A 26604-nucleotide genomic window follows, 5' to 3' on the forward strand; every position below is an offset into this window, starting at 1 on the left:
ACACCCATCACCCCATCTGTCACAGTGTCTGTCCAACCATCCCCCACCCTATCTTTTGACTGTTTCTGTCCATTCATCCCCCTCCCTGTCTTTCACTGTGTCTGTCCATCTATCCTTGAAACCCATGTACTCACTCCATCTGTCAACATGTCCGTCAACCCATCCCCTACCCCATCCAAGGTCTAAGGTTGTACCAAGCTCATAATCAGCAGTCGCCTCCCACTCCACGCCCCCCCCCCCCTTGGAGCTCAGCCCGTTGAGCTTGACCCTCATCCTCACCCCATCTGACAAATGTTTGTCCACCCATCCCCTACCCACTCTGTTCAGGGTTGTACATGTACCTACCTGATAATCAGCGGTCGCTTCCCCCTCCACGGCACCCCATTGGAGCTCAGCCCCTTGAGCTTGACCCTCATCCTCACCCCATCTGACAAATAATTGTCCACCCATCCTCCACCCACTCTGTTCAGGGCTGTACATGTACCTACCTGATAATCAGCGGTCGCCTCCCCCTCCACGGCACCCCCGTTGGAGCTCAGCCCCTTGAGCTTGGCCCTGATCCTGGCCTTCTGTCGGTAGCAGTAGACGGTGATGACAGCGATCAGGATGCCCACTATGCAGGCCACCAGGACCACTGTCACGACAATCAGGGTGGAGTTGTCGTCTTGTGGGGAGTCCAAGACGGTAATGTGGGTCTGAGGTAAAGACAAAACGAAAGGAAAATTGAGACAGATGCCTAATGAATGAGCAAAACTAAGAAAGTCTGTAGGTTGTGGATTTGAAATCCGACTCTAACACAGAGTTGGATCTGGACTTCATAATAATAATAAGAACTGGATTTATAGAGCGCCAAATTGCCAAAGGATACAAGGCGCTGAAACAAAGAAAGAAGAACTACAGAAAGAACAACAGAAACACAACAAGGGCGTACGACCAGCTATGGTGTGGGGAAAAAATGGGTTTTGAGAGCCTTCTTGAAGGTTGGCACAGTATCGGAGTTTCTGATAGGGATGGGTAGACTATTCCACAATCGGGGAGCAGCAATAGAGAAGGCCCGATCGCCTGCGAGTTTATTTGTCCTCTGGACAACAAGAGATTTCCCATGAGAAGGGCGAAGGGAGTGAGACCCGGTTCGAATTGAGAGAAGAGAAGAGAGGTAATCAGGGGCAGAGGAGTTGAGAAATCATGTTAAAGTCAGGTCAATTTGGATGGACCATTCTGTAAATTTAGGGTCCAAAATGTGACATTTTTCTTGTCCCTGTTACCTTGGTACTTTGGAATTTACCATTTAAGTGTCACTTTGAATGATTTCAAATGATGTTTTTTGTTGAGGACGACTGCATTAAGGAGCGCATCAGAATTATAAAATCACAGATGTCATATGTAACAGGGACTGGAAAAAAGTGGACCCCAAATCTATCGAATGAAGCAAATTACAAGTTGAACAAATATTGAGCACTTTTAATAAAAAGACTTTTAACTGAAGGCAAAAAATTGCCTAAACTTATGATACAAGAGGTACATGTACATATTTGAAGATGATGAAGTAATTATTAAAATACCTGAACTGTTTTTGCTTTTGGTTCAAGTCATTTTGGTGCTTCATAAAAATTATACTTCTTCAAATTGATTGACGGACATCATTTCCAAGTAAAAATGCCTTTCACAGAGTAGAAACATATCTGGAAGAGATACATTTTCACAAATATATCCCCCTCCTCTGATGAAATAGGTGGCTGTCCATATATTTACCAACGGATGAATAGAAATTGCGGGTTTCCTTAAAAGCCATACGCCGATCATAAAAAATGATATACAAACAACCACAGATAACAGACACAAATGATGGTATTAAAATAAATTGAAAGCCATTTGGCCGAACAAAACAATCTACACAAATGCCACTGAGTTGTGACGGTAAAAAAAGTTACTGATTTACATGAACACTGCCCGGAAACATGAAAGAGAGGAAATTGAGAGATGAGACCTTACTGGAGTGGCTAGATCCGGATTGCTTGAACAAACAAACATCGGTTAATGATGAACAAATACCGGGTAGAAGAAGAAGAAAAAAAGAGTTGGCTGGCGATGGATATTTACTAAATATTGAGTATACATGTTGAGAGATATGTTCCTGTATTTCTGAAGTGATGAGTTCGGTGATAGAAGACAGGTGAACGGTTTTGGATTTCCGAACCCAGCAACAAAATCCCGCTTTCCAGCGAAAGCGCCGAGACCGCTGTTAATTCTGACTGGATTTCGTTTGACTGACACTCGCGTGTCATTTAATTTCCCCCGGGATTGTTGCTGTCCGAACACTCTGAGGGGCACGGGGGCATCCTAGTCAAAGACATTTTCGCGGCTCCTGGGAAGCTGCGACAACCGGTGTCCCGTATACTGGCTACCGGGGGCAGATTCAACAAACACTTGCGCACTAGACGTCGCACACGCTGAGCTCCGAAGATTGAAGAAGATGGAGTGCCTGAGTAAGCCACGGAATTTTTTGTTTGTACGCATTCTGACGTCGTAGCAGACACTTCCAAGTATTTGCTAAGCTCATAGAATATTCCGGCCCACCGCGGTCTACCGTTTACTCAAGCCTCGATCAGTCCAAAAGCCTCCTGTAGAACCAAATCCTCGACTTTCCAGATGCTTAGCGCTCCATCTCAAGACGCTGGGAAGCAGATTGACGTCAAACAAGGGCATTAACAAGCCTCTCTACTTGATCTCTTTCCTCGAATCAAGAAAAAACAAATCAGACAGGATGTTTGAATCAAGTCGTCATTTCAAACTGAAACACATCCCTCATACAACAGGTGTTTTCTCTTTGTTCCTTTTTTTTTTGCTCAACCCTAATCTCTTCTTGCTTCCCCTTTCTTTCATTCGTGCCTCCGTTTTCAAATCCGGGCCGTGTTGATCACTGGCGCTCGCAAACAAATACAAGACCTTTTTTTTCTCTTAAGACGGGAAGGGAGCGAGCGAGAGATATTGAGTCGAGGGCTCTAGGGCAAATCGGAGACATCAGAATTGCAGATGAGGTGCTTCCACCTCGGTCGCAGGCTCCGGGCCTTCGACAAATGTCAAGCCAAATCCGGTCATCACAGGGGACATTCTTTAACCAAGACGTGTCACCAGTTAAATTCCACTGACACCGTTCCCTTTCGCTGGGGGGGGGGGGGGGGGGGGAGAGAGAGAGAGGAGGAGACGGAACAAGACAACTAAAGCTCAAAAACCCTCATGCCGTCTGACAGATATCCTCCAACACGAATCATCCCCACTGCATTTTTCTCCTCTTTCTGAATTCTAATGTCGATGCGAGTCGACCGGTAAAAGATGACGCAAACCACGAAGTGGTGAATCAAAATATTATTCAAGAAATCGTTTGGTCGCAGAACGGAAGGTTTTAAAGAAGAGGGTATTGAATCAAGATGCAAATGAAGTTCGGGCAAACTGTGAAGCTGTTGATATCTGATAGCCTATTTTACGCAGTGTATCTGATTAGTTTTTTTTTGGGGGGGGGGGGGGGGAAGAGTCCCCCTGGGCTGATGAGATATTCATTGGTTAAATTTGCATTTTATGAATTGAATTTTGATTGAACTAGCTTGAATACAAAAGAGGCCTTTAACACTCTTGTACAGATATATGCCCAAAAAGAAGTTTGTCCTGCATTAGACAACTGAAGAAGAAGAAAACAAAAAGGTTTGTGCCGAGAGAGGCAAACGTACATGTACTCACTGCCAAAATATATCAGTAATTTGCAGACAATAAGAATAAAATCCTTTGATCAGTGGCACACAATGTTTGTCCAGTTGTAGTTTTTTTTGTATAATTGTACAATTGTTAAATTGTATTAATTATTAATATTAATGTTGAATTGTAGTTTTTAATATTTAAAAAAAAAATTATTGTACAATTTTTAAATGAATACTGTAATTGTTATGCGCATCTGAACATTTTAATGCATTATAAATGCTACTTTTATTATTACATGTATACGTGTAATGGTACCATTAAGGAGACACGTTATCGTAATTTCTTCGCATGATGGGAGACATCGGTCATTAGGGAGACAGCCCCCTTTAGAGGCAAAATGTTGCTGTAGCAATTAGATTATATTTGTTGCTCGTGGTCTAAATTACTAAACATACCGAAATTTGTGGGAAAAGGACAAGGGAATAATGGGGTTAGGGCACATTTAAGCAGTAATGCTGAGATTGTGCTCTTATTTCAAATCTGTAAAAAAAAAAAAAAAAATGACCAGGGTTGACAAACGACTCATTTAGCTTGATCACATCACAAATACTATTCCAGGGAGAGTTTTTATATTGTAAACTCGATCAACAAAGACCAAAAAAATGGTGCTAACTAGGTACAAAATGCAGCGCCAATTGCTAGCCTCATTTAAGTGCCGGTTATGCATAAAACCACAGCCAGAATAGCACAATGTGTCGACACTGCCACGTGGCAGCACGTGCCGCGCATTGTCTAAACACAAACAGTAATACAGAAAAAAAAAACATGAAAGGAAGGCGGGGAAAGAAGGTCATTCATGAGAGTGCTGCCTGTTTGTTTTCTCAGGGTTGGGGGGAGGGGGGTGTTGATTATTCTCATGGTACAGTTGGCAGCTGGTCCGGTTATGAATTGGGACGAACAAAGGTCAGTCTCTGCGGTTTCTATGGATTCCAGTTTACAAAGGATTTGCAAAGGAATAAAAAAAATCTACAGTTTTATCATTATATGCAGCAAAATATTTTAATGTTAATGAATTATTTTTAATTTTCATATTTAGTTTCTTTGCCTTAATGTTAACACTCAGCATTTGGGTATAGAATTCCGTGCAAGTTGAACAAGATTGGCACCGTAGGCCTAATTATTATTCTTTTTTTCTATTTTGGTAGAATGCAATATGGATGGAATATTTGATTCAGATTAGATAAGATTTTAATAATTTCTCGCACATTAAAAGTCAAGTTATCAATGAATGTGTGAATGATTAAAAAAAAACAGGCCATACCATGTGGATTTTAATGAGCAAGTTTACATGTAAAAATTTATCTTACACAGATGTTTTGTAATTCAGTTTAAACAAGGACAACAAATGAAAAATGTAAACAAAACTGCAATTGAAATAAGGTAACCCTAACAAAACCGAATCCTCCAATTTTCAAATGATTTTTCACACAGTCGAGGGAGTTATGGCTACTGATTAAAAATGCAAAATAACAATTTATTTTTTAATTGATGAAACTCCTTGTTGCAATACGCGGCACCTTTGAAAATCTCGATGATCGGAACGCTACTCCAATCTTTAATGAATTCTTTTCCTGGCACATTTACAGAAAAAAAAAAATGAAAGGACAAAAAAAAAAAATCCAGAACAAACCAAACAGATTTATTAACATGGTCATCAGATATTGTGTCGGCAATCGTACCATACACTTGAACCTTTCGCGGTCCCCAAACCACATAATGTCGCTAACACTGCCGACGGAGTATACCGCTGCTCGCCGGGGCGTGAGTAATGCGCTGCAAGATGTCGCGAGCAGGTCAAGCGCGGTTTAGCCGGACCCGCGCTTAATAAACGAGCAGTGCGCCAACTCCCCCGAAGATTAAAAATGTAAAGACGCTGAAATGCCAAGTACTCAGGGTCGTGACATGTGGATGAGCATTTTGTAAGCCGCGTTACTGAATATCGACGGCGGGTAACGTTTCTTCTACAGGCGAATTTTAATCAATTAATGGAAGTTTTTTTCTTTTTTTTCCCCCGTTGAGTGTGAAAATCTGTGAAAATCATCTGATGTCATGCTTCGGAGAGGGAAGATTAACTTATTTTTCACGTAAAAAAAAGTGAAACTTTGGTTTACTGTTGCCATAAATACATTCGTAGTTTTTAGCTGCGTTTATGTTGAAAGTATGTACTTGTGCACTTCAACTAAATTTTCCAGGAAATATTTTAAAATGCTGGCACACTGCAAGGAAGGAGAGGCATGAAATCCCAAGAGCTTGTTCAGATTTTAGGAGCCAAAAATGTGTACATTACTGGCCAAATTAATGGCTGAATCGTAGTCAAAATCTACAGGCCATAATGCCTGGCCCATGTACATGCCAAACCACTGGCCAGAAAATGTACAAAACACACATTCTTATCAAACCTAAAGGCACAGCGTCAGCGATGATACAAGTCAATAAATCCAGCAGACACTAAAAAATAATAATAACGATAATTGAAAGGCCACTTTACAAGCCGAAATCAAAGGCCAAATACTGGCTGCTAGCCCAATTGCAGTAAAGGATGTCTAGTACATCCTGTTTAATGTCTGTATTTTAACATTTGCAGTTTCTTAATCTTTCCACCAACATGATTGAAAAAAAAAACACTAGCCATACCAGAGTTTGTCCACAGAACATCTAGTTCTTCTTATATTTAGGGACTTTCTTAGCCAAATTGAGATAAACTAGAGTAGCCACATATCAATCTGTTTTCCACCATAGAGGTATATAGTATATCACAAGACCATGACTTGATCCCCCAGTCACAAATGGCAAAGGTTTGGAATGCAAATTTATTCTGCCAGCAACTCGTCCGGGACTCTCCACGTAAACTGACCGTGAAATTGCCTCCAAATAAATTCCATCCGCTAAATATTAATTGCCCTGTCTAGTCCTCTTTAGCCAAACGATATCGACGACTTGGTTGAACGGTTCACGGACCCCCAATATTGAAGATTCAATTAAAAGAAATGTCAGCATATTGTAGTATTGGTGGCCTGACCAAATATGCAATATGACTTCCCCGATCGCTATGCTATTTGATCAAGCGCATCAAATCTGCATATTAAATTTATCGTCTTTTTTGTGGTTGTAATTTTTGCGGTCAAGTCATTGATCATGGGTCTACTCGGTAGACCCTGATGAATGACCCGAGAGTCAGGCACGCGTGCACGGTTACCGGTGGAAAAGGGGCCCCGGCCGGTAATATAATTATCACAACGTGGGCATAACTGTAGCCGGCTATGTGACCGTCGAGAATTGAATTAGCGTTCCGGGAGAAATACTGGCGCCATGTTTTGTGTGCTCAGAATCGGCGCGCTGTGTTTTTGCTACTACTGGGAAAGGGAGTAAGGAGGGGGGGGGGGGGGGGTCAGGTAGCCAAAGTGACCTAGAGTATATCCATGCACATGCAGTAAGCTTGCTCCGGTTGCATGAATCGTGCCCGAGTGCATTTTAGCGTGACTTGCATCTCGATTTGGAAATTCCGACTGATTTTTTTTTTTTTTTTTTCCCGGACTGGGGTGGAATTCAAGTGATAAAATGTAGAGGAATGCCATTAGCGGAACGAATTGGTATTCAGAGGATGAATCCCGTTCGTAGCTGGAAGCGAAAGACGAGTTCCGCATGTTACAATTGGGCCACTTGAGAGATGAATTGGATATGTTGTGGAAATCAGTTCAGTTGCGGCGCTTTGGGAATTTTCTCCTTTCCCAACAAAAAGTCAAGATCGTTTTCATCTGTATAATAAGTTTGTTTTTACACCATGTATACTTTTACAGAATCTACATGTAAGTTAGACTAGGGATGAATTCAAAGCCACGACTGCAAGGGTCCACACCACAGAAAAGATTTGTTGTTGCAACAAATGAACATATAACAGATTCTGACAGTCTGCAGTCGGGCCTTAAAACTTGTGAAGCTAGAGTCTTGAGCCAAAGCAGAGGACAGGATCGCGTTTTGAAAAATGGCATAGCATATGAGTCCATTACCATGCCTTTATTAACCCTCCTCAATCCTCCAAAATCCTCATGGTGGTTTTGGAGGATTTTGGAGGGTTGAGGATGAATGGTGTTTGAGAAACATGAGGATTTTGGAGGATTGAGGATGAATGGTGTTGAAGCACATGAGGATTTTGGAGGATTGAGGGTGAATTAATGGTGTTGAAGCACATGAGGATTTGGGAGGATTGAGGATAAATGGTGTTTGAGAAACATGAGGATTTTCGAGGATTGAGGATGAATGGTGTTTGAAGAAGAGGAGGATTTTGGAGGGTTGATGATGAATGCATTTTTTTCAGGCAGGAGTGTCTGATGATTTTGAAGGGTTGAGGCTCTGGGTATCCTTCATTTGAACAGAAGTGCAAAATTTAGGAGGATTTTGGATTGACCTATCGCCATTTGTGAGTTAGCCACGCCCCTTAGACAACCCTATGAAGTTTTTGTACGTTAACTTTGGTTTGTCTCAGATTTTGCGCGTTCCATGTATATCATGTTATTGGATAATATTTTACAAGCCACGTTGACGCGATTCTACCACGATAGGTCAATTGAGGATGGTCCCTAGCAAAACGGCCCTAAAGGGGTTAAAAACCAACATGTTGCAAGGCATACAGATATTCAAAGTATGGAATCACTACCAGATTCATCAAAACAAAACAAAACAGAAAAAAAAGTGACAAAATATTCAATCTTGGATTTCGAATTGCTGTACAATATATGTATCTTCACTGAAGATTGAATTCCATGTCGTCACGTGTCTGATAGTTCAAATGCATGCGGGTCAAACTTAACATTAAAAATTATCTCAGAATTGTATGTGTGGTCAAATCCTTTTCAAAATTATTTGTTCCAACGAAACGTTTACAAAATTCTAACGGATCATTATAATTACAGCCACCGCCCCGACAGTGTTTATGAATTGATCACAATTTTGAAGATGCATAAATATCTAGCCACTGCAGTGTTTATGGAACGCAATAATAACTTGTCATAACACAGCCGGGTCTGCCATTCACAAGACTGGCACGCACTCCAGGATATATAGCAGCGGGTAAAATGCATCAGCCCGGCGGCAATTTATTCCAAAAAGTCCTGCCGAGCACTGATGAAAAAAAAGCAGAACCATCATGTCTCACGGAGTGGCTCCATGCATAAATTCACTAAGTAAGCCATGGCTTAATATCACAAACCTGATACACAGCCGCTGTGATTAACATGTGAAGAAAAGCTATAGATCGCCTAATGCATCCGTACAGTGTACATACAATGTACACACATTGTACAATGTACATGGCAGAGGAACAACGCCGACTATATAAACTTACCATATGCCGATCAAAGGACCTCTAAAAGCACACACGTCTATGGGAGCCTCTTTTTATTTGGCCGTATTTTTTAATCACCAGACTGAGAGCGACTGTCAGGAATTTAAAATGCCAGCAATTTGTACAGCAATGAATCAAATAGGTTGTTGAATATAACTGGCTCATTGTGTAGTGTACAAACACACACACACACACAGATGACCTGGTACGCGGAGGCAATATGCGGTTATCAAAATGTATGGTGCGGTCGTTCAAGCGCGCTGCCGACCCACAATGCATTTAACGCTGGAGATTCATTAAGACCGCTCGGTGCAATTTAATCGAGCCGACTTTTTTTTTTTTTTCTCATTCAAATATCTAACGGAGGTGTGCTCAGAAACGACGTCGTTAATATTCAAAACAGGAACTTGAGGATGGGGTACTAAAAAGGCCCCCCCTCCCCACTCTTTTCAGAGACGGTGAAGTAGTCGTTAACGACGCAAGCTGCCAATGCAGCAATTATTGTCAATGCTTTGATGGATGGAGGTAGAGGGAGAGGGCCGATCGAGGAGAAAGCAACATGAAAATGTGTCCAGAGCTTTTAACTCCGAGTTGTTTAATTTTAAACCGCGGTCGAAGACTTCAGCTTAATCGCCTCCTTTTAAGCTGTCGAAGAAGGCGGCAAAGCGCTTATCATCTTTTTTTATTCTTTCTTTTTAAAAATATTTTGGAGAGGTTGTTAAGCATGACTGATGTCAGCTTTTTATTTCCATTTATTATTCATAGCCAGAGATTTTTTTTTTTTATTATTATTTTTCTTGGTTTTCTTTTTTTTTTTTTTTTCGGTCGAGGAGAAAATTCTGTGGCAGGCACTGTGTGAAATTCAGTCTACAATGTACCTCAATGAGCCAGTCACAAGCTAATGACTGCCGTGATTGTTTTGCAAATTACGCGGTCGGCTTAATGGTGCAAGTCACCTTGTGGGAAATGATGTACATGTACATGCATCTAACATAAAAGATGTCCCTGAGCAGGGTACTTTACTGCAATTGATTTCACTATCCAGTAGTGATAATGGAACTTCAGCAGATACACTCAACCAAAAAAGGAAGTCCCCCCTGAATACTTTATTTTGTCTAATTCAAAAACTACTGGGCACATCTTACTCAAGTAATAAACTAATCAGTACAGAAATTCCTTAGCAATCCAGGCATACTCTTTGCTTGGCCAAAAACAGTGATGAAGTATACAAAATTATGCAATTTATGACAAAATAATGGTACCGAAAAAAAATTGCTTTTTTGTATACATGCAAGGTGAGTGTGAACCACAACTTGCACAGTATACAAAAGTGCAACTGTTTTCGGTATCATTGGTCATAAATTGCATAAATTCGTACACATTATCACTGTTTTGGGCCAAATAAAGAGTATGGCTGGATTGCTAAGGAATTTCTGTACTGATTAGTCGTTATTTGAGGCGAGAGGTGCTCCGTAGATTTTGAGTTAGACAAAAAAGTATTGGAAGGGGGGGGGGGGACTTTCTTTTTTGGTTGAGTGTATATTGGCACTGTATTTTTCAAAAAGCTGACCACACAATGGCAAGTTTTTTCAGAAACTGTTATTGGCATTATGATCGGGGGTAACGATACGCTGAATGCTATGATCCTCTCCTGGAACACTACACAAAATGAATGATGATCATTTTAGACAAAATAAGTGCGCCTCCCGAGCGCGTTGCTGCAATGAACAAGCTTGCTACACAGGTCTACAAAATGTGTCGAGTTGTGCACATAGATCTGGTACTAGACTTACAACGTGTAAATTTAATTGTTGGTTCATTTATAACCATTCTTTCACACAACTTGCCAAACAAATGCACGTTAAACTCCATCACTAACGTCATTGAAACAACTTCAAGACTTTTTTTTGGGGGGGGGGGGACAAAATCTATCCAAGAGGGGCTAAAAAACAACACAACGATTTGACCTTCTTTTTTTTTTTGAGGGGTAGTTTTTGGACCGCCCGAAAAAGCAAAAATTTGATACATTGGTCCCCAGAAATCAAAGAAATTGAGCTGCGATATCGGATGGCGGAAATCAGTTGTAAAGAAATCCTGACGCGCGGCTGGACGGGATCGGGTTTCCCATCCGACGGAATCACGGCCGCGGGAGGGGGGGGGGGGCTAGCTTAAATGTATTTTAGCAATCCATCACATTACAATACTTGCGCGGATCGGGTGTCTGCGACTAAAAAACAAACGAGGCCAGCAGGACAAACGCTATCCAGCGCTCGCCTCTCTCTCCCATCTCTCTCTCTCGGGTGCGAGAATAGAAGAAGAAAAAAATCGTCTAATTAAGTTGCCGGCAGAGATAACAATATGGCCGCTGTTGCTGCCGCTAAAAACACTCTGGCAGTGAGGCCTCTGGTGATTTTAGTACAGGAGAGGATAAAAAAAAGTTGAGGGTTACGAACCCATCTGGATAGTTTGGACATTTCTTTGGCCGAGTGTCTCTATTCCCCCAGTGTGGGATGCTTTTAAAACAGTCTTTGAAAGAGCCTTTGAAATCCCATCTGCATTTTTGGGATATTTACTGACTGGAGACCATGGTGAACCAATTCTAATGAACATCGTTTTTACAAAGTCTGACCTGTTGAAATTTTAGCTCGTTGCTAATTGACTCGGTGTGCGTACTTTCTGCTTTACTTGCGAAATTTGTACGATTGGGGAAAAAATGACAAAATTGTAGATACAGCACTATAGCTGCAATATCTGAAGAGACAATATACTTGATTCTGGCCCACGCAAATCCGATATCCCACCTCTAAAAATGCACGGATAATATTTAATCTGAAAAAGATAGCGTGGGTTTTGTTTTTCACTCCCGTTTCTCTTGGGTTTTCCACCCACGAATCCCTCGCAAAAAATCTCTGTTTGAAAGGGTCTTCAGAAACCCTCGCAAAAAAGTCTCTGTTCGAAAGGGTCTTCAGTTTTTTTCTCGAGGAAGACACAGACAGTGCCTAACACACCAAGAGGAATTGTTCGACGAAGCAATTTTAAAGTGATGTCGACGAAAAGACGAAAAGGTTACAAAAACGTTGGCATTGCCCGTGGCATTAAAAAAAACTTCAGTTTTTGAAGCCTGATACTTTCCCAGGTTTGTAGCATTGCTGATGTTGCTAGCGGCGTGACGTGAGCGTGATCCTTGACGCCTTCTGACTAGCGCCCCTTGAACAAAGACATTGACAAAATGGGGAAGCGCCAACGTAGGGCTGAATCGCTCAGTTGGTAGAGCATCGAAACGGCAATCCGGAGGTTGCAGGTTCAAACCCTGCTCCAGTCAATTTCTTCCATGTAGTTCAACCTGATGTTGAAATACTTCCTGTTGGTTCACATTCCACTGTTCTCTCTGAATTCAGATACATCTTCCAAACTTTGCTAGCACTTTTTCAACAGAAACGCAGTCTTTTTTTAAAATCCTACCGCCATGTCTTCCCCCTATCCAATCCGTAGAACACGGTCCGAAACTTTGATAAAATTTCCTCCGGACGAAATTCCATCTTGACACCAACTCCCTTTCTCCACCTATACTTTTAAAAAGAAGCTTTTGAATATCCGTTTCCCCAGCCCTTGGCCTAGATCTTTTTGTAGCTTTATTCGTATTCTTCTCGGATTCTATACGAAACCTGAGCCGTCAGATGACAACAATTGTGACAATCTCGGCCCAGGAAATCTACTGATACTCCAAACCTTTGTCATCTGTCACAATCTTTCACTGTTTGCGTTTTCACCCCCCCCCCCCCCCGATTTCTGTGCGTCAGCTATACTGAGTCGCGCATCGATCTGACGCGAGTGCCTGTGTTATTTTGCGCGCCTGACACAATGGCGTCCTCGTGTTATTGCAAGTGGGAAAGGTTTTTTTTACGGTTTTGCGAAATCCGATCTTGTTATATTAATACCTGATGCTCGGGTGATATGACACGGACCAATAAGATATGGAGCAAAAGTTCTTCAATGCCCTGTCTCGGAACAAAAGTCAAAGGAAAGAAAGAAAGAAAGAAAGTGAGGATCGTATATGACAGATAGCTTCACTGGGGATTGAAAGACGTTAATCCTGCCATGACAACTCCTCTTCATCGAGCCAACGTCAGTTTTTATTCCCTCGGAGGGAAACACATCCTGCGCAGGTTTTGTCCAAGACTTTACTTAAACCACAGATAATCCTACTCGCTTCAGCATCTAAGATGCAACTTTGGTTGGTTTCTATGCCACAGACACAAAACTCACGAATGTCAGACTCAAAATCGAGTCACAAAGGCCAATATGACTGAAACTCGGGTTGAGTTTGACTCAGCATGAGTTTGAATCTTGAGTCACGGAAGACAAGTTTCCTCTAAGTCATCAATTGATAAAAATTGATAATATCAATACGGCGGTATTATAGACGAAACCGAACATCACTTTGTACACTCACTAGGCCTCCTTCAATGGAGAAGACCATTGTATACGCTACTGCACACAGCAACGGTCCTGTGACGGATTGTCTGTACAATAGCTAGCACAATGCTCTCGCCATTGAAGGGGGCCTTCGTGATAGAACTGACGGCATGCCCAGATTGGTCTATGCACATTGTATGTATAAGCCCACCTGTACATGTACCGATATCTAACTGTTATATACAAACATCGGCTGCAAGAAATAAATACAACACATGGCCCACAGAATCACAAGGTTTAGCCATGTACATGTACGAGTTCACTCAATAAAATACGCTGGCAAGCCCAAATTATCTGTTGAACATGATTTCAACTCTTCCAATCAAATATGTAAGGCGTTCTGGCAAAATGAGACAGACCTGGGCAGAGGTCGAAATGAGGGTTTTGCGGGTATTAGGAAAGAGAATAAAAATCTCCTCACAATACTGTTTGTTGCACTTCAATCGGACATTCCGTTGACAAGTTATGGCTGTTGAAAGTTCATGCTTTATTGACACGTCAAAAAAGTAAAATGCTGAGAAAATGGCCTTTAAAATTTTGCATTTTTGTAGTCGTGAAAATGAAAGATGCCAATTGTTTTACCTTAAAAACACTTTTACCCCACGATTTTAATACTATTTCTTTAAAATATATGTAGTAGACAAATCAACAATTACAAATATCAATAAATCTAAAAATTAAAAAAAAACAAATCACCATATTAATTTTTTTTTTTTGCATTTTGCTCCACTACGGCCTGTGCCCATTTCCATCTCATTTTGCCTGAATGTCTCATGACTATTTTATTTCACCAGTGGCTTCTTTGAAGCACGTTTGAGTGACGAGCGACCGTCCTCAAATTATATTCCTTCAGTTCCAAGGCTCACAGACACATTTAATACATCAGCACCGAAGTACAGCACCATATTTCAATCACAACTCGCACAAAAAAAAGTTGGAAATATAAACACTGACTAGATAATTACTTCATAAATCTCGTTTGTTGGTTGGGTAAGAGTATATTAAAAAAAAAAAGTACATGGTAAAGTTCAGTGGTAATGTGAGCGATTGCTAGTCACGCTTAAATTACCGAGGGATAAACTGACCATGCACGCTTGAGTCCAATTGACTAGGTTTTCGCGGAGGGGATTTCAAAATTCCAACGTTTTCTGCTCAGGGAATCTTCCCGGCAGAGAAACGTAAAACTGACATGACCAGAGGGCAGATATATCACTGTACCTATGGTTGTTTGGGGTGAAAACAAAAAACTGAAATGGGTCATCCGCAAGGATTTTCAGTCAGTGGTTAAGCCAGTCAAAGTACTTTTTGTTTTCGAGACAAATCCAAAATAAAATGTTGGCTTAACTTTCTTTGTTTAAATTTTCAGCTACGATTTTTTAGCCTAAAGGTATCGTACAACGTTTGCTTTTGCGGTAGTTTTCAGAAATCGATGGATTTGGGGTTTGTATTTTACAGCAAATAGTGTTACACTGACCTACTTCAGACGAAACGGAGCAATTTATAGACGTCGGGGAATTGCCAGGTCAGGGAACCAGACTAGCCAGCTTGCACCCATTCGCGGATGTGTAACCAATAGCAAACAAAATGTGGACTAACTAAATTTGGGAAATTGGGGGCAGTGTTTGAAAAAAGTCAGTTGTTTTCAACGATGGTCGGAAATTGATACAAAAATTCCACTTTTCTTGAAATTGACAGCACACCAGGTGCCATGATTTCACAGGATTATTCACTTACATGTACAGTTAAGTAAGGTATTTCATAATAATTTGATATTTTTGTTTTTTGATGTCCGCAAATATTGCATAAAACCTTTAATTCAAAGTGAAATGGTGCATTAGATTGTAAGCATGGCTCTGAGAATTTAGTATTTAAAAAAAAGGTACATATTTTACTTTGCAAGAGAGTTGTTGGAGGACTTGTAGTCATATTCAAAATGTGATTCAGATTTCTTTCAAACAAAAATGATTTTCACAGCCTGCGTTCATACCATAATCGGCGACTTCAAACCCGACTGGATTTACCATAATTTATTTCCGAGTTCTGTCGCCAGTTATTGCTCCCTGTGTTAATAACGCTCGACACTCGGGGACTGTGATTTATATTATCAACAAAAGACACCCTCCCCCTCCCCCAACCACCAAAAAAAAAAAAAGAGAGAGAAACAAAGAGCCGACAACTGAAGCAGGGCATTACCCTTGTGCATTCACCCTTCAATCACTTTCCTCGGGAATCTTAGAAGGAAAAAAAAAAGGTAATAATAGAAATATTCTCACTCACGCACGCTCCGCACAGCTACGAGAATTTAATGAACGCGCGTTCACAGCCACCACGTTCCAGCGATTGCCCAACCACCCTCGTCGCTTCGTCGCATCCACCCTTCCCCCGGCCAGCTGTCTTCACAGGATTATGCATCCTCTTGCATTGTCTGCCGAACAAAAGACATGTGGCGCTCCCAGCTGCTTCCAAAACACACACACGGATTTCATTATCGATATTCTTGCCATTTTTTTTTTTGGCATAATTAGTTTCAACTCCTAGCAGGATGATATTCAGCTCTTTTTTTGAAACCACAGTTTATAATACAATTTGGCTTCATCTTTGGCCTAAGAAACAACTGCAGATCTTGAAAAACTGGGCCAAATGAAATCACTCCAATTCTTGGCATCTTGGGATACGTTTTTAATTTTTTGATTTTTAAAAATTTATTTAAATTATTTTTTTTTAAGTCTATGACCTGCAATCATGAAGCAAATAGCCCAAACCAAATCTTAAAGAGCAAGGATTAAGAGGATTAAGGATGGATTAATGTAATCCAACTATCTGTGAACACCCAAAGTTAATCAATCTGTGTTGAGGAGATTTTTTCAAGCAAAGGGCTAAACTTTCGCGGTCCTAGAGGATCGATGCCTAAATGTAATCCTTGCTGGGCTTGATTCAAATGTTACTTTTTCGCTGTGAGTTCGGAGAAAATCTTGGCCGATCCAATAATCTCATTTCTGTCTTTGAAACCGAGAACTGGAAACTGAGCTCAAGTGATCAAGGAACATTAATCCAACTCTAATCCCAACAGCTCTCGGGGGATCAGATACGAGAGCAAGGCCGGGATTAACAGGCCTAATCCCACTAAAATTCTAAACCAGCTTAATCCTACGCTTTAGTCCTTCACATCCTCGTACCACAGACGGTCGACTCTCGATATCTGTTCCGATATCAATTCCTCTCGCCCTCTCTTCCTTCTACTCTGCCTTCCGGCATTCTCAGAGACAAAAAATCTACCTCGACGCAAAGTTCGAGGTAGATTTACATCGAAGGTTGTCTAAAAACTGCATTTTATGTTCACAGTGTTCATGTCTCGAGTAAACGTGACAAGACAATGTGTGGCAAGCAGAGGCACTTAAATTTGCCATCACGCCACTCTGCTCACAATTTGAGCTTCACAACAGCTTGCTAGAAAATTTCACGTATAACGGTTTGAGACACTTCAAAAGATCATGCAATTGTCGAAGGGCATCAAGCTTAAAACCAACTGACTCTTTGAACAGTAAGCAAGTTTGTGAACTTGCAAATCGTCCCTGACATTTCTGGCAGCATGCAGTGCCTGTTGACTCAGCTACCCCCGACTCTAAATCCGATCTCCAATCATGCGCAACCTCCAAAACCTAGTTCCTCACACTGTCCTTATGACAGCGTCTTCACTTCGCCTGATTGATAGCGTTCTACCTCATTCAACGATTCCAAATTTGTCAAGCTTTCTTCTACTCTTGAGAAGACGAACTGTTTTATCAGCTCGTAGAGAAAGCCACCTGCGCATCCGAACTCTCCTCTTTTACCTCTCTGGTCTCGCCCCTTGTCCTCTTTCTCCGAGATGATGGATCAATCTGGCCCAATACCCTACTTAAAACGATACACTTATGTCTATTAAACCATCTCTCCTTGATACCCAGGCCAAGAAGCTTCGGAGGAAGTCTCATCATTCCTCAATTTTTTTTTTTCTTCTCGGAGACGGGAGACGGAAGTTGCTCATCTTCGTCCCCTCTTGCCCCACCCACCAAACCCCCTTTTTCTCTCATTCGTCTGGTGAAGGATTGGAGATTTATCTCCGCTTGATCGATGAGCCTCATCAGTCAATGGGTTCGGGGGGACACAGGCAGTGCAGAGTGAAATTAGCGAGAGTTCGCGCGGATGCAATTTATGAGCCTACAGGAGCAGACAGGGCTTGTGTTGAGACATGTCAGTTGGAAGAATTAAGGTTCGTTTGGTGGTCAACATAAAATTACTCAGTCGTAAACCTTTCACTTCTCCAAAACATGACAAAACAGACTTCCAAAACAAGCTGCATTTTGAATTTTTCGACCACACAATGTGTCTGTAGACAGTATTTAGACAATTTTTGAAATTTTGAGGGGAAAAAAATCTGAACTCAGCGTAAACAAGTCTGGTAGTCTCCAGAGATCACCTACAAACACAGAAAGCTGTTGCTTCACTCTTTCTCCCCAAATCTGATCAAGGATGGAGAGTCTGCCCTGCCAAGAGACTGGGGGGAGAATATTCATGACAAAGCCTCGAGGCATAAATCCTGACAAAACCCACGGATAGAACATGCGACAAGTCCAGACTCTCCATGAACTAAATCCTCTTTACGACCTCTGGAATTCTGGGAAATAAATTTACTCACACTTAGAAATCAATTTCTGGGGTTTTTTTTGGTCGGATCCCACACTTCAAAAAAGGTTTGTCTATATTCTGCAGGTCTTACGTATGCTCTAAACAGTGAAGATTTACTCTAACTCTAAGGCTCTTTCTGCTAGGAACCATCCTCAATCCTCCAAAAACCTCCAAAATTTTGCACTTATGTTCAAATGAAGGATACCCACTGCCTCAATCCTTCAAAATCGGTGACTGCTCTATTTTCCAACACTCTTATGTTCCGCCACCCCTATGTCCCAACAACCCCACATAAGATTGTGTTACTTCCCGTTAGGGTTAGGTTTAGGGTAAGGGTTAGGGTTAGGAGTAGGAATATGTGCAGTCGGAATATAGGGGTGTCGGAACATAGAGGTGTAACCTCAAACTCCTCCACCAGCCCTGCTTCTCAAAATGCATTCGGCCTCAATCCTCCAAAATCCTCCTCTTCTTCAAACACCGTTCAGCTTCAATCCTCTTAAATCAACCGATACTGAATGTCCATGTGCCCTCCAACCTCCAAAACCGCCCGGAGGACTTTGGAGGATTGAGGAAGGTTAGGCCTAAAGTCTGGAAAGATATACCACTCCGCCATGTAACCTAGATATCAAGAAATCGCCAGACTTGGAAAACGAGATCACAGCTGATCTTCGGATCTTCTACGCGCTACTCCGAACCTGAACCTCTATCATTATACATTCATGTGACCAATCGCACACAGCGGCATGTCACATTCCGATGACCATAAACCTCTCATGTCAGAGTCGCGTACCCACACAACCACCCCACCTTCATCCTTTCACGACCTTCCATCACCATCTTCCGTCCAACACATCATCAAACTTCCGTCTCCCTTCCCGGCCTCCCACAGGAAACATTAACCCATTTCACGGTGTATCCACGTGACAAATCGCACAGCCTCGCGACACATTTTAGGCAACCACGGTGCTCATCAACCCGTACTCAATCATAACCTCCAACAAATTCTTTCACTTCTTCAACCCCCCCCCCCACTTTCCAAACATCACCCCACCCCTGGGGAACATCAACCCATTTCATTATCTTCTGATGCGATGAATTGCACAGCTACAAGCCACATCGGGAGGCCCGCGCGCCGAAGTCATCTTGCCTGTCGACCGACAGACCAGCTTGGGTTACAAGAAAGGATCGGCCCAATTAATCAACGCTGAGGCAGGAAGACACGCATCATCACAAGAAAAGGGTTACACCAAAGATGAGTTTATTTACTCGTTCCTACTTTTCTCCTTTTGGGGGAGGGGGGGGGGGTTTGGCCACCTGGTTTTCAGCTCAAGGTAGCCGTGTCACCGGTTAAGTATCACCAGTTGATTGGGTCAGATTGACAGCAGCATCAAGGCACCTTCCTGAAATTCGAAACGGCTGCAAATGTGTAACTCGGGGCTCCAAATACATGTGCACTCTAGACCTCTGGAAATTTTCAAGTGATTTCAGTGATGGTCTAATACTTTTCATTTTTTTTTTTATTGGAGCCTAGCCAGGCGCTTCTGTGATTTTTATGCTAATAATTTGTGAGTCTAGCGCCCCAGCCGCTCAGATTAGGCACCTGAAATTTCCACACCGAGCCCTCGAAAATATCAACTGCAATTTTTCCCCAACCCTTTCTGATGAAGGTTACTTGTAAGTTCAGATCAACGCCAGTTTATCTTCTCTCTCAATCCATACCCATTGCATATTTTAATAAATTTCAGATTCCAAGCCACCCCCCCCCAAAAAAGAAATCCTACACTCCCACTTCCAACATATTATTTTTCCATCAGGTAACTGTGAAAACTTCCTTCGAGAAAAGTATGCACGTCACAGAGACATCCAGAACCTTGAAAACGGTTCACTCCTTCGCAAACCACCCAAATGTTGTTTTCATCCAAGGCAATGCCTACCGAAACGTCCCGTACATATTGACACAGCCAGACTTTCCCCCACTCGATGCAAACTTTCTCCTTGCCCGGTCTCGTGTTATTTGATTACCGACTCTCGCATGCAAAACAAACAGGTCATCCGTGCGGAACTCCCCGGCCCAAGTCACGATACATAACCCCCCAAACACGAAACCACCGAGGAGCAACCTCCAAAGAAAGCATCCCCTTCCCCCCATCAAATCAATAACGGTAATCAGACCCAACATGGAGAGATCGTTATTAACCAATTATGTACATGAGGCTCTCTACCGCTCCCTTCCCAATGCCCCTCCACACACCTCTCGCTTGGAGCCTCAAACCCCCTTAAAGCAACCCTCATACAGCGGTAAGGGTGGGGGGGGGGGGGTTCTCCACGAAACTAATTGATGACATTACTCCAACCACCGGCCGGAATAATTCATGCAAATGGCTCGCTGTTTTCGCCGAGTGATGAGAGGTCACGCGGTTCACCGTGATTCCTTGCCAGGATGTAACACAAGAACGGAGCGAACCTTTTTTGCTTTACAGGACAGTGACTGATCGACCTCCTTCAAGACCTCCTCTTTCAATTTGCTAATGTTTTTGCAATCTGTTTCGGGCCGTGGATCCCTCTGTGTCAATTTGAGCAAGCATTTTCCTTGCTTTGGCATACATGCCGGACATGTACGTGTACATCCACACATGATATAGCACTGAATAACGAGGCAGTGTCCTTACCAGAAGGGTCATCTGGATCTAGGTTCAAGGCACAGATAAGAGGATCGTGTCACCTAGTGTCCATGGGCAGGGTATTTTACAACAATACAACAATTGTGACTCACTTCCCAGAAGCAAATAATTGAGTGCACTACAAGGGCGGATCCAGAACACAATTTGGGGGGGGGGGGTTACAAAAAAATTTGGTCCCCCAAAAGTGTGTCCAAAATAATTACGACGTGGGGTTCAGGGCCTGCTTAAGGGACCCAAAAATTTTTGGATTCTAGATGCTCTGTGGTGCGATTTGAAACAATTTCTGACCACTTTAACCAATGTTTTTTGAGGAAAAGATGGTGGTTTAGTCGTTGCCTGCCTTTATTGCAAAGTCATCTCAAAAAATTAATTTGATTCATTTTTTTTTGGAGGGATTTTTAGATGATTATTCTAAAAAAATATCTCTCAGAACCAGATTTGCTAGTCCACTGTTTCAGTCGCTGTCAAAATTCTTGGTTAAACACGGAACGCCAACAGTGATACACACCATCATATGCGCTGTGATTCCTAACATCACAGTGGCACATATCAACCATTATCAAACCCTGAACAGATAAAACACTGACAAAAATATTTCCAGACAAAAACATTGCCAGCATTTGTTTACAACTACCAGCACAAACCAACAGCTTCTGAAACATCTGTCGTAGTTTTACAGAGCTCTAAAACTCATAATGCAGTCAATTTTTAAAGATTCCTGAAAATTACATGAATAAAGACCGAAAGCATATGCAGAGCACAAAACGAAACACACTACTCATTAGCATTGCACAATACTTGGTCATGACTACAGCAAGTGCATCATCCATCAAATACGAAGCTCACACTCGGAATAGTGCCAAGTCCAGGACATTCTCGCGTCCTTGCATCATGTTCACGACAACGACGACGTAACACTTGAAATTTGGGCTGTGTGAACGAAGCCAATCATGCATCACTAATGACGGCAATCCGTCGAGTGAACTCCGCAACGCGTCCACACGATGGAGACTCGGGCATACATAATGCATCCGGACGGACACATCTCACATTAATGGGAGTTACCGCATAAGGCAACTGTAACGGCACGGTAGTAAATTCAAAAGGAACTGTGTCACAATATGGCTGGGAAAAAAAATTGAGGTCATTTTTTTATTAATTGAACCGTTAAGAACCAGTTCAAATATGCAGATGCAAAACAAACTTATGAACGAGCCACTTTATTAAAAAACGCTTAGCCAAAAAAATATAAAAGCTGTCCAAATGATTTTTCGAAGCCATTGTCTTTTCCCAGCGAGTCGATCGATAATTTCGTGAAATTTAATCATCTTCCATATCAGATAAAGATTTGTCTTTGAACGACAAACACCATATTACTGATCATTACAAAGAATCAACCCCCCCCCTTCCCCCCCCCCAAAAAAAATCTTCCAATTAAATAATAAAAATGTAACAGTCAAGACCAACACCTAGGCAAAACCTCTCTTTATATCTTCCAGATTCTCAACAATGATATCCTTCTGATGACCCAAAATTTACAATCCTTCATTAAACTAGGTTCGTTATTAGCCACCAGTCCAGCAATTTTCACGCTTTCAATCAGATCTCCAATTCGCCGGCCCCGGCCTTCCCATTTCCCCCCCAATCAAACGGCCTCTAATTACCAGCAAACTGCTTGGCGACCCTGGAACCGATTGACAACATTTCTTACACAACACTGCCCGGTGAAGAGCGACAGAAAGAGGCAATTTTCTTTGTTACACACTCATATATATGTGCGTTTACACAGCCTCTGTACGGCACAATAACTGCATACACGGCTGACAAAGGGCTCTCAAAAATCCACAACCACTGACAAAAACCCTGAAGTCCTTTGTCCCCTCAAAGCGAGCAGTCTTCACGGAGAAATGAATTTCCAAACTGCAGAAGCCTAAAACACAGAGGAATGTTTTTTAGAAAGGATGAAATGTTTTCTAAGCTCGCTTACCTACTGCGTAGCCCATCGGTTTACCGAGCTCCTCGGAGTGCATAGCGATAACTAACAAAGCAACAACCGGTAAAGAGGCACACTTTGCTCCACGCTCAACCAAACCGCCGTACCGAGACCGGACTGCACACTGAACCTCCGACACGCACAACGTACTCCTATCTCCAGTTGAAAGTCTGTCCTCCCTTGCACACACACACACACAAAACCGGACAACGGCAGAGCAGGCCACAAAAAAATTTTACCCACGATGACCCTGCGCTGCTGCTATTGGCTGGATGCGGAGGTTACCACGGCAACCGTGAACAGGTGCTGCAAATAGCCGATCAGTTGAAGGGGGGTGTGGACACTGGAGTCTGGCCATTATCATGCAAATGAGCGCCAGGTTTTTTTTTTCTGTTATCATATTCCAATAGTACTTTCAGCATCAATCACGGTAATTTTTTTTTTTTCCCTCATTGGATAGAGAGGCCTTATAAATAAGCTGTGTGTGTAGGCACAATAGTCGCCGAGCCAGCTGTTCTAAAACGACCTCTGTATTGTAAACACTGCGGATTTATCGGCAAGTATTGCTAATTAAAATCCAGCTCGTGGATATTATAATTTTTCCTTTGCCGTTAACAATGGGCCGAGCAAACAGATGTACGCACCAAAAAAAATGTTCAGAATGAGAAGGGGCTTTTTTTTTGTTTACATTTTATTTCTTGGAAGATTCCATTTCTACCGTAGGGTGATTTAGGACCGTGATAATGAGATATCTTGTGGTCAGAATTGGAAGAGACCATTCTTGATTCAGGACGATCTTTCTTTCAGGAAATTATTTTCTTCGCCAAATTTTCCAGATGTTTAAAATAAATTATCATTACAAGGGTTCATTAACAAAGGGTATGTTTCTGAAGGATTTACATATTTTTTTTTCAAGGGTTTGTGTGGGTTTGGTTTGGGTTGGGCGTAATTGGTTAAATTTTTACTAACAGAAAATGTTTAGAAAGTCAAAACTGTTATGATACATGATACATTTTATTCGTCAATAAATTAAAGGGCACGAAAGGCCTCGAGGAATATTACTAATATTTTGGGCTCTTTATTCATTGCTTTCAGCTTAATGGCTGCCCTTTCATTAAGAACAGTCACGACAACGAGAAGGTCAACTAATTGAACCACAGAGACATGCCAAAAGCAAAAATCCCAATGTTCTCCAGTTCACCACACTAAAAGACGGTACGGAAAGATTTTATCAATTTTCATTTTGTTTCTTTCTTTACGAATGGTGTCCTGAAGAAGCCCTTGATAAGAAATCTGCTGCAAATCAAACTTTGAATCGAAACATTTTTTTTTTTACTCATTTCATATAAAGGTTTTCTGTTTTTGAGGGGACAATTTTTTTCTCTCTCTCTATCTGAAATTCTTATGCTGGGATGAAAATAACTGATTTCGGGTTTCTGGTGTGAATAAACTAATTTTTTTTTGGCTGTAAACACTGTAAACAAATGTGTTTTATAGCTTTCTAGATCAACTTTCTAGATAAATTTCTGATCGACACAGATGTTTTCCACACATGTCTGATATCAGCGCCATAAAAGTCATAGAGCTTAGCACTCGACCGGTGTATAAAAATACAACTGAACATCATAGGACTTAGACATTTATGACGGTACAAATAATTTACATTTAAATTACAGCAGTGCATTCATTCGGAACAAAAAGTCAAGTTTTAGTGATGACTAATTCAAAAGGTATAACAGGGTTTACAAAAAAAAAGACAACTGTAAGCCCTCGAGTACTATAACAGATCAAGGTTTTTTGTAATAAAAATTGAGCAAAACGTATCAATACCTTGAAAAACTGTAATTATGAGGGTACGAGTTCTTTCCTCTTTGTCTATTAAGACAACCGCCCTTCAACTTTCCTCTAAAAAAAATTCCCAAGGACGATCGCCTAGTCGTTGTGTGGTAATTAACAACACAGGGACCACCGCCCGAAAGAAAACAGACAAACTAACCGACAAGAAGCAATCACATCAGTCTTTTTCATTCCACCGCGCCGGCTAAATAGCTCTCCCCCTAAAACCAACCTTGTGATTTACGGAGTGAACATAAGCCCCTCGTTAGCGTGCACATAATATTAAAAAAAAAAAAAATCGGAGGGTTGCTCTGCGAAGTGGGGGTGAACATTATTACGACGGAGAGTCCAGGGTTCTCCGCTCACGACGCAACACGCGCCGTTTACGCTTCTTTAATCATTGACAGAGAGCGAGAGAGAGTGATGGCGAGTTAAGGGCAGGGATGGTATTTGAACCATCTTCCTACTTTTCCAATTCCGTTATTGCCGCTTCAGAGGATAGGATGGTAAAAACCAAAGTCCGGACAACTGCAGGACGAGAGTACAATTTCAACAAAAGTGCAGCATATATTGCAAACAATAAAAGCGATGAACAGCAAAATGTGATGCGATCAAGCTACATGAGTCGTTTGTCGACCCCGGTCAAAAAATTTTTATTACAGATTTGAAAAGAGCACAATCTCAGCATTACTGCTGTGGAAACCGCATGCTGATATCATTTTTAGTTAAAATATTATGGAAGTCGGAACACCAGGAGATGTGATGAAGCGATGTGATGAAGTGGCCCTATTTTGGCCTGTATCTCCAAATGAAAATTTCCGACAAACGACTCACGTAGCTTGATCGCATCACATATTCCAATCATTTAAAGCAGTTGGAAGCAAACTTCGTGAAGATCAACAATGCGAAGTTTGTGAAAAAATGGTTTACACACAAGCGGCCACATAGGCCCCCCCCCCCCTATTCTGACAGCCCCTTCCCTAATTTTTTTATTGGAAAAATGAGAAAAAAACACCCAAAAGCATCAATTTCTACCTTTTACCGTTGACTACACGCAGACGCCTCCAAATGATCGTACACAAAAAAATTCCTTACCTACCTACCCTTTTTTCGAATGCCATGTAATCGGAAGCCGAACTATTTTTTTTTGGCCTACATACAATGCAGCTACATTTTCAGCCTCACTATCTCCACTCAAAGCATTCAATTCAATTTAACATTCGTTTGCAGGCCTACTGATTGCCGTGAAACATTTAACAACATTAGAAAAATGTGCCATGACAAGTGTTCAATGGTAAACTGATTAAACCAATCAAATTACGCGTTATACAAGTAGCAAGTACAGGCCCGAAAGGATTGTACAGGACGCCGAAAACACACATGTAACCGCAATCGGACATATGTACGTATGGAAACAGGATATGAAAATGCAACAACCGATCTATAAATTGGAATACCTTTGAGCAGTAAATGTTGTACTTAAAGGTACTGTACAACATTTGCAAATATCACAAATTAAAACGACCAAAATATTCTGAAATACCTTACTTGACTGTAAGTGAATAATAGTCTCAAGCATCCTGTGAAATCATGGCACCTGATGTGCTGTCATTTTCAAGAAAAGCGGAATATTTGTGTCAATTTCCAACGATGGTCGGCTGACCATCGTTGGAAAAAAAACATCATTTTTCAAATACTGCTCCCAATTTACCAAATTTTGTTAGTCCACATTTTGTTTTCAATCGGTTACACATCCGTGAATGGGTGCAAGCCAGCTAGTATGGTTACCCGACCTGACGTCTATATATCGCTCCATTTTGTCAGGGAAACAGACTACAAGAACAGCATTTTTTTAATTG

At 41.6% G+C, this 26604-nt stretch overlaps 1 protein-coding gene across 1 annotated transcript in view; it reads right to left on the reverse strand.

Moving 5' to 3' along the window:
• Positions 1-26604, reverse strand: part of LOC119745234 (receptor-type tyrosine-protein phosphatase N2-like) — an 80769-nt gene that overhangs the window by 38460 nt on the left and 15705 nt on the right. The window contains exons 2-3 of the mRNA XM_038221458.1: positions 489-695; positions 346-417 (exon numbers count right to left, since the gene is read on the reverse strand). Coding sequence (XP_038077386.1) covers positions 346-417; positions 489-695 — 279 coding nt within the window. The remainder of the gene's footprint in view (positions 1-345; positions 418-488; positions 696-26604) is intronic.

This window comes from Patiria miniata, unplaced genomic scaffold, assembly GCF_015706575.1.
Source record: "Patiria miniata isolate m_02_andy unplaced genomic scaffold, ASM1570657v1 HiC_scaffold_7, whole genome shotgun sequence".
Taxonomy (NCBI): Eukaryota; Metazoa; Echinodermata; class Asteroidea; order Valvatida; family Asterinidae; genus Patiria; species Patiria miniata.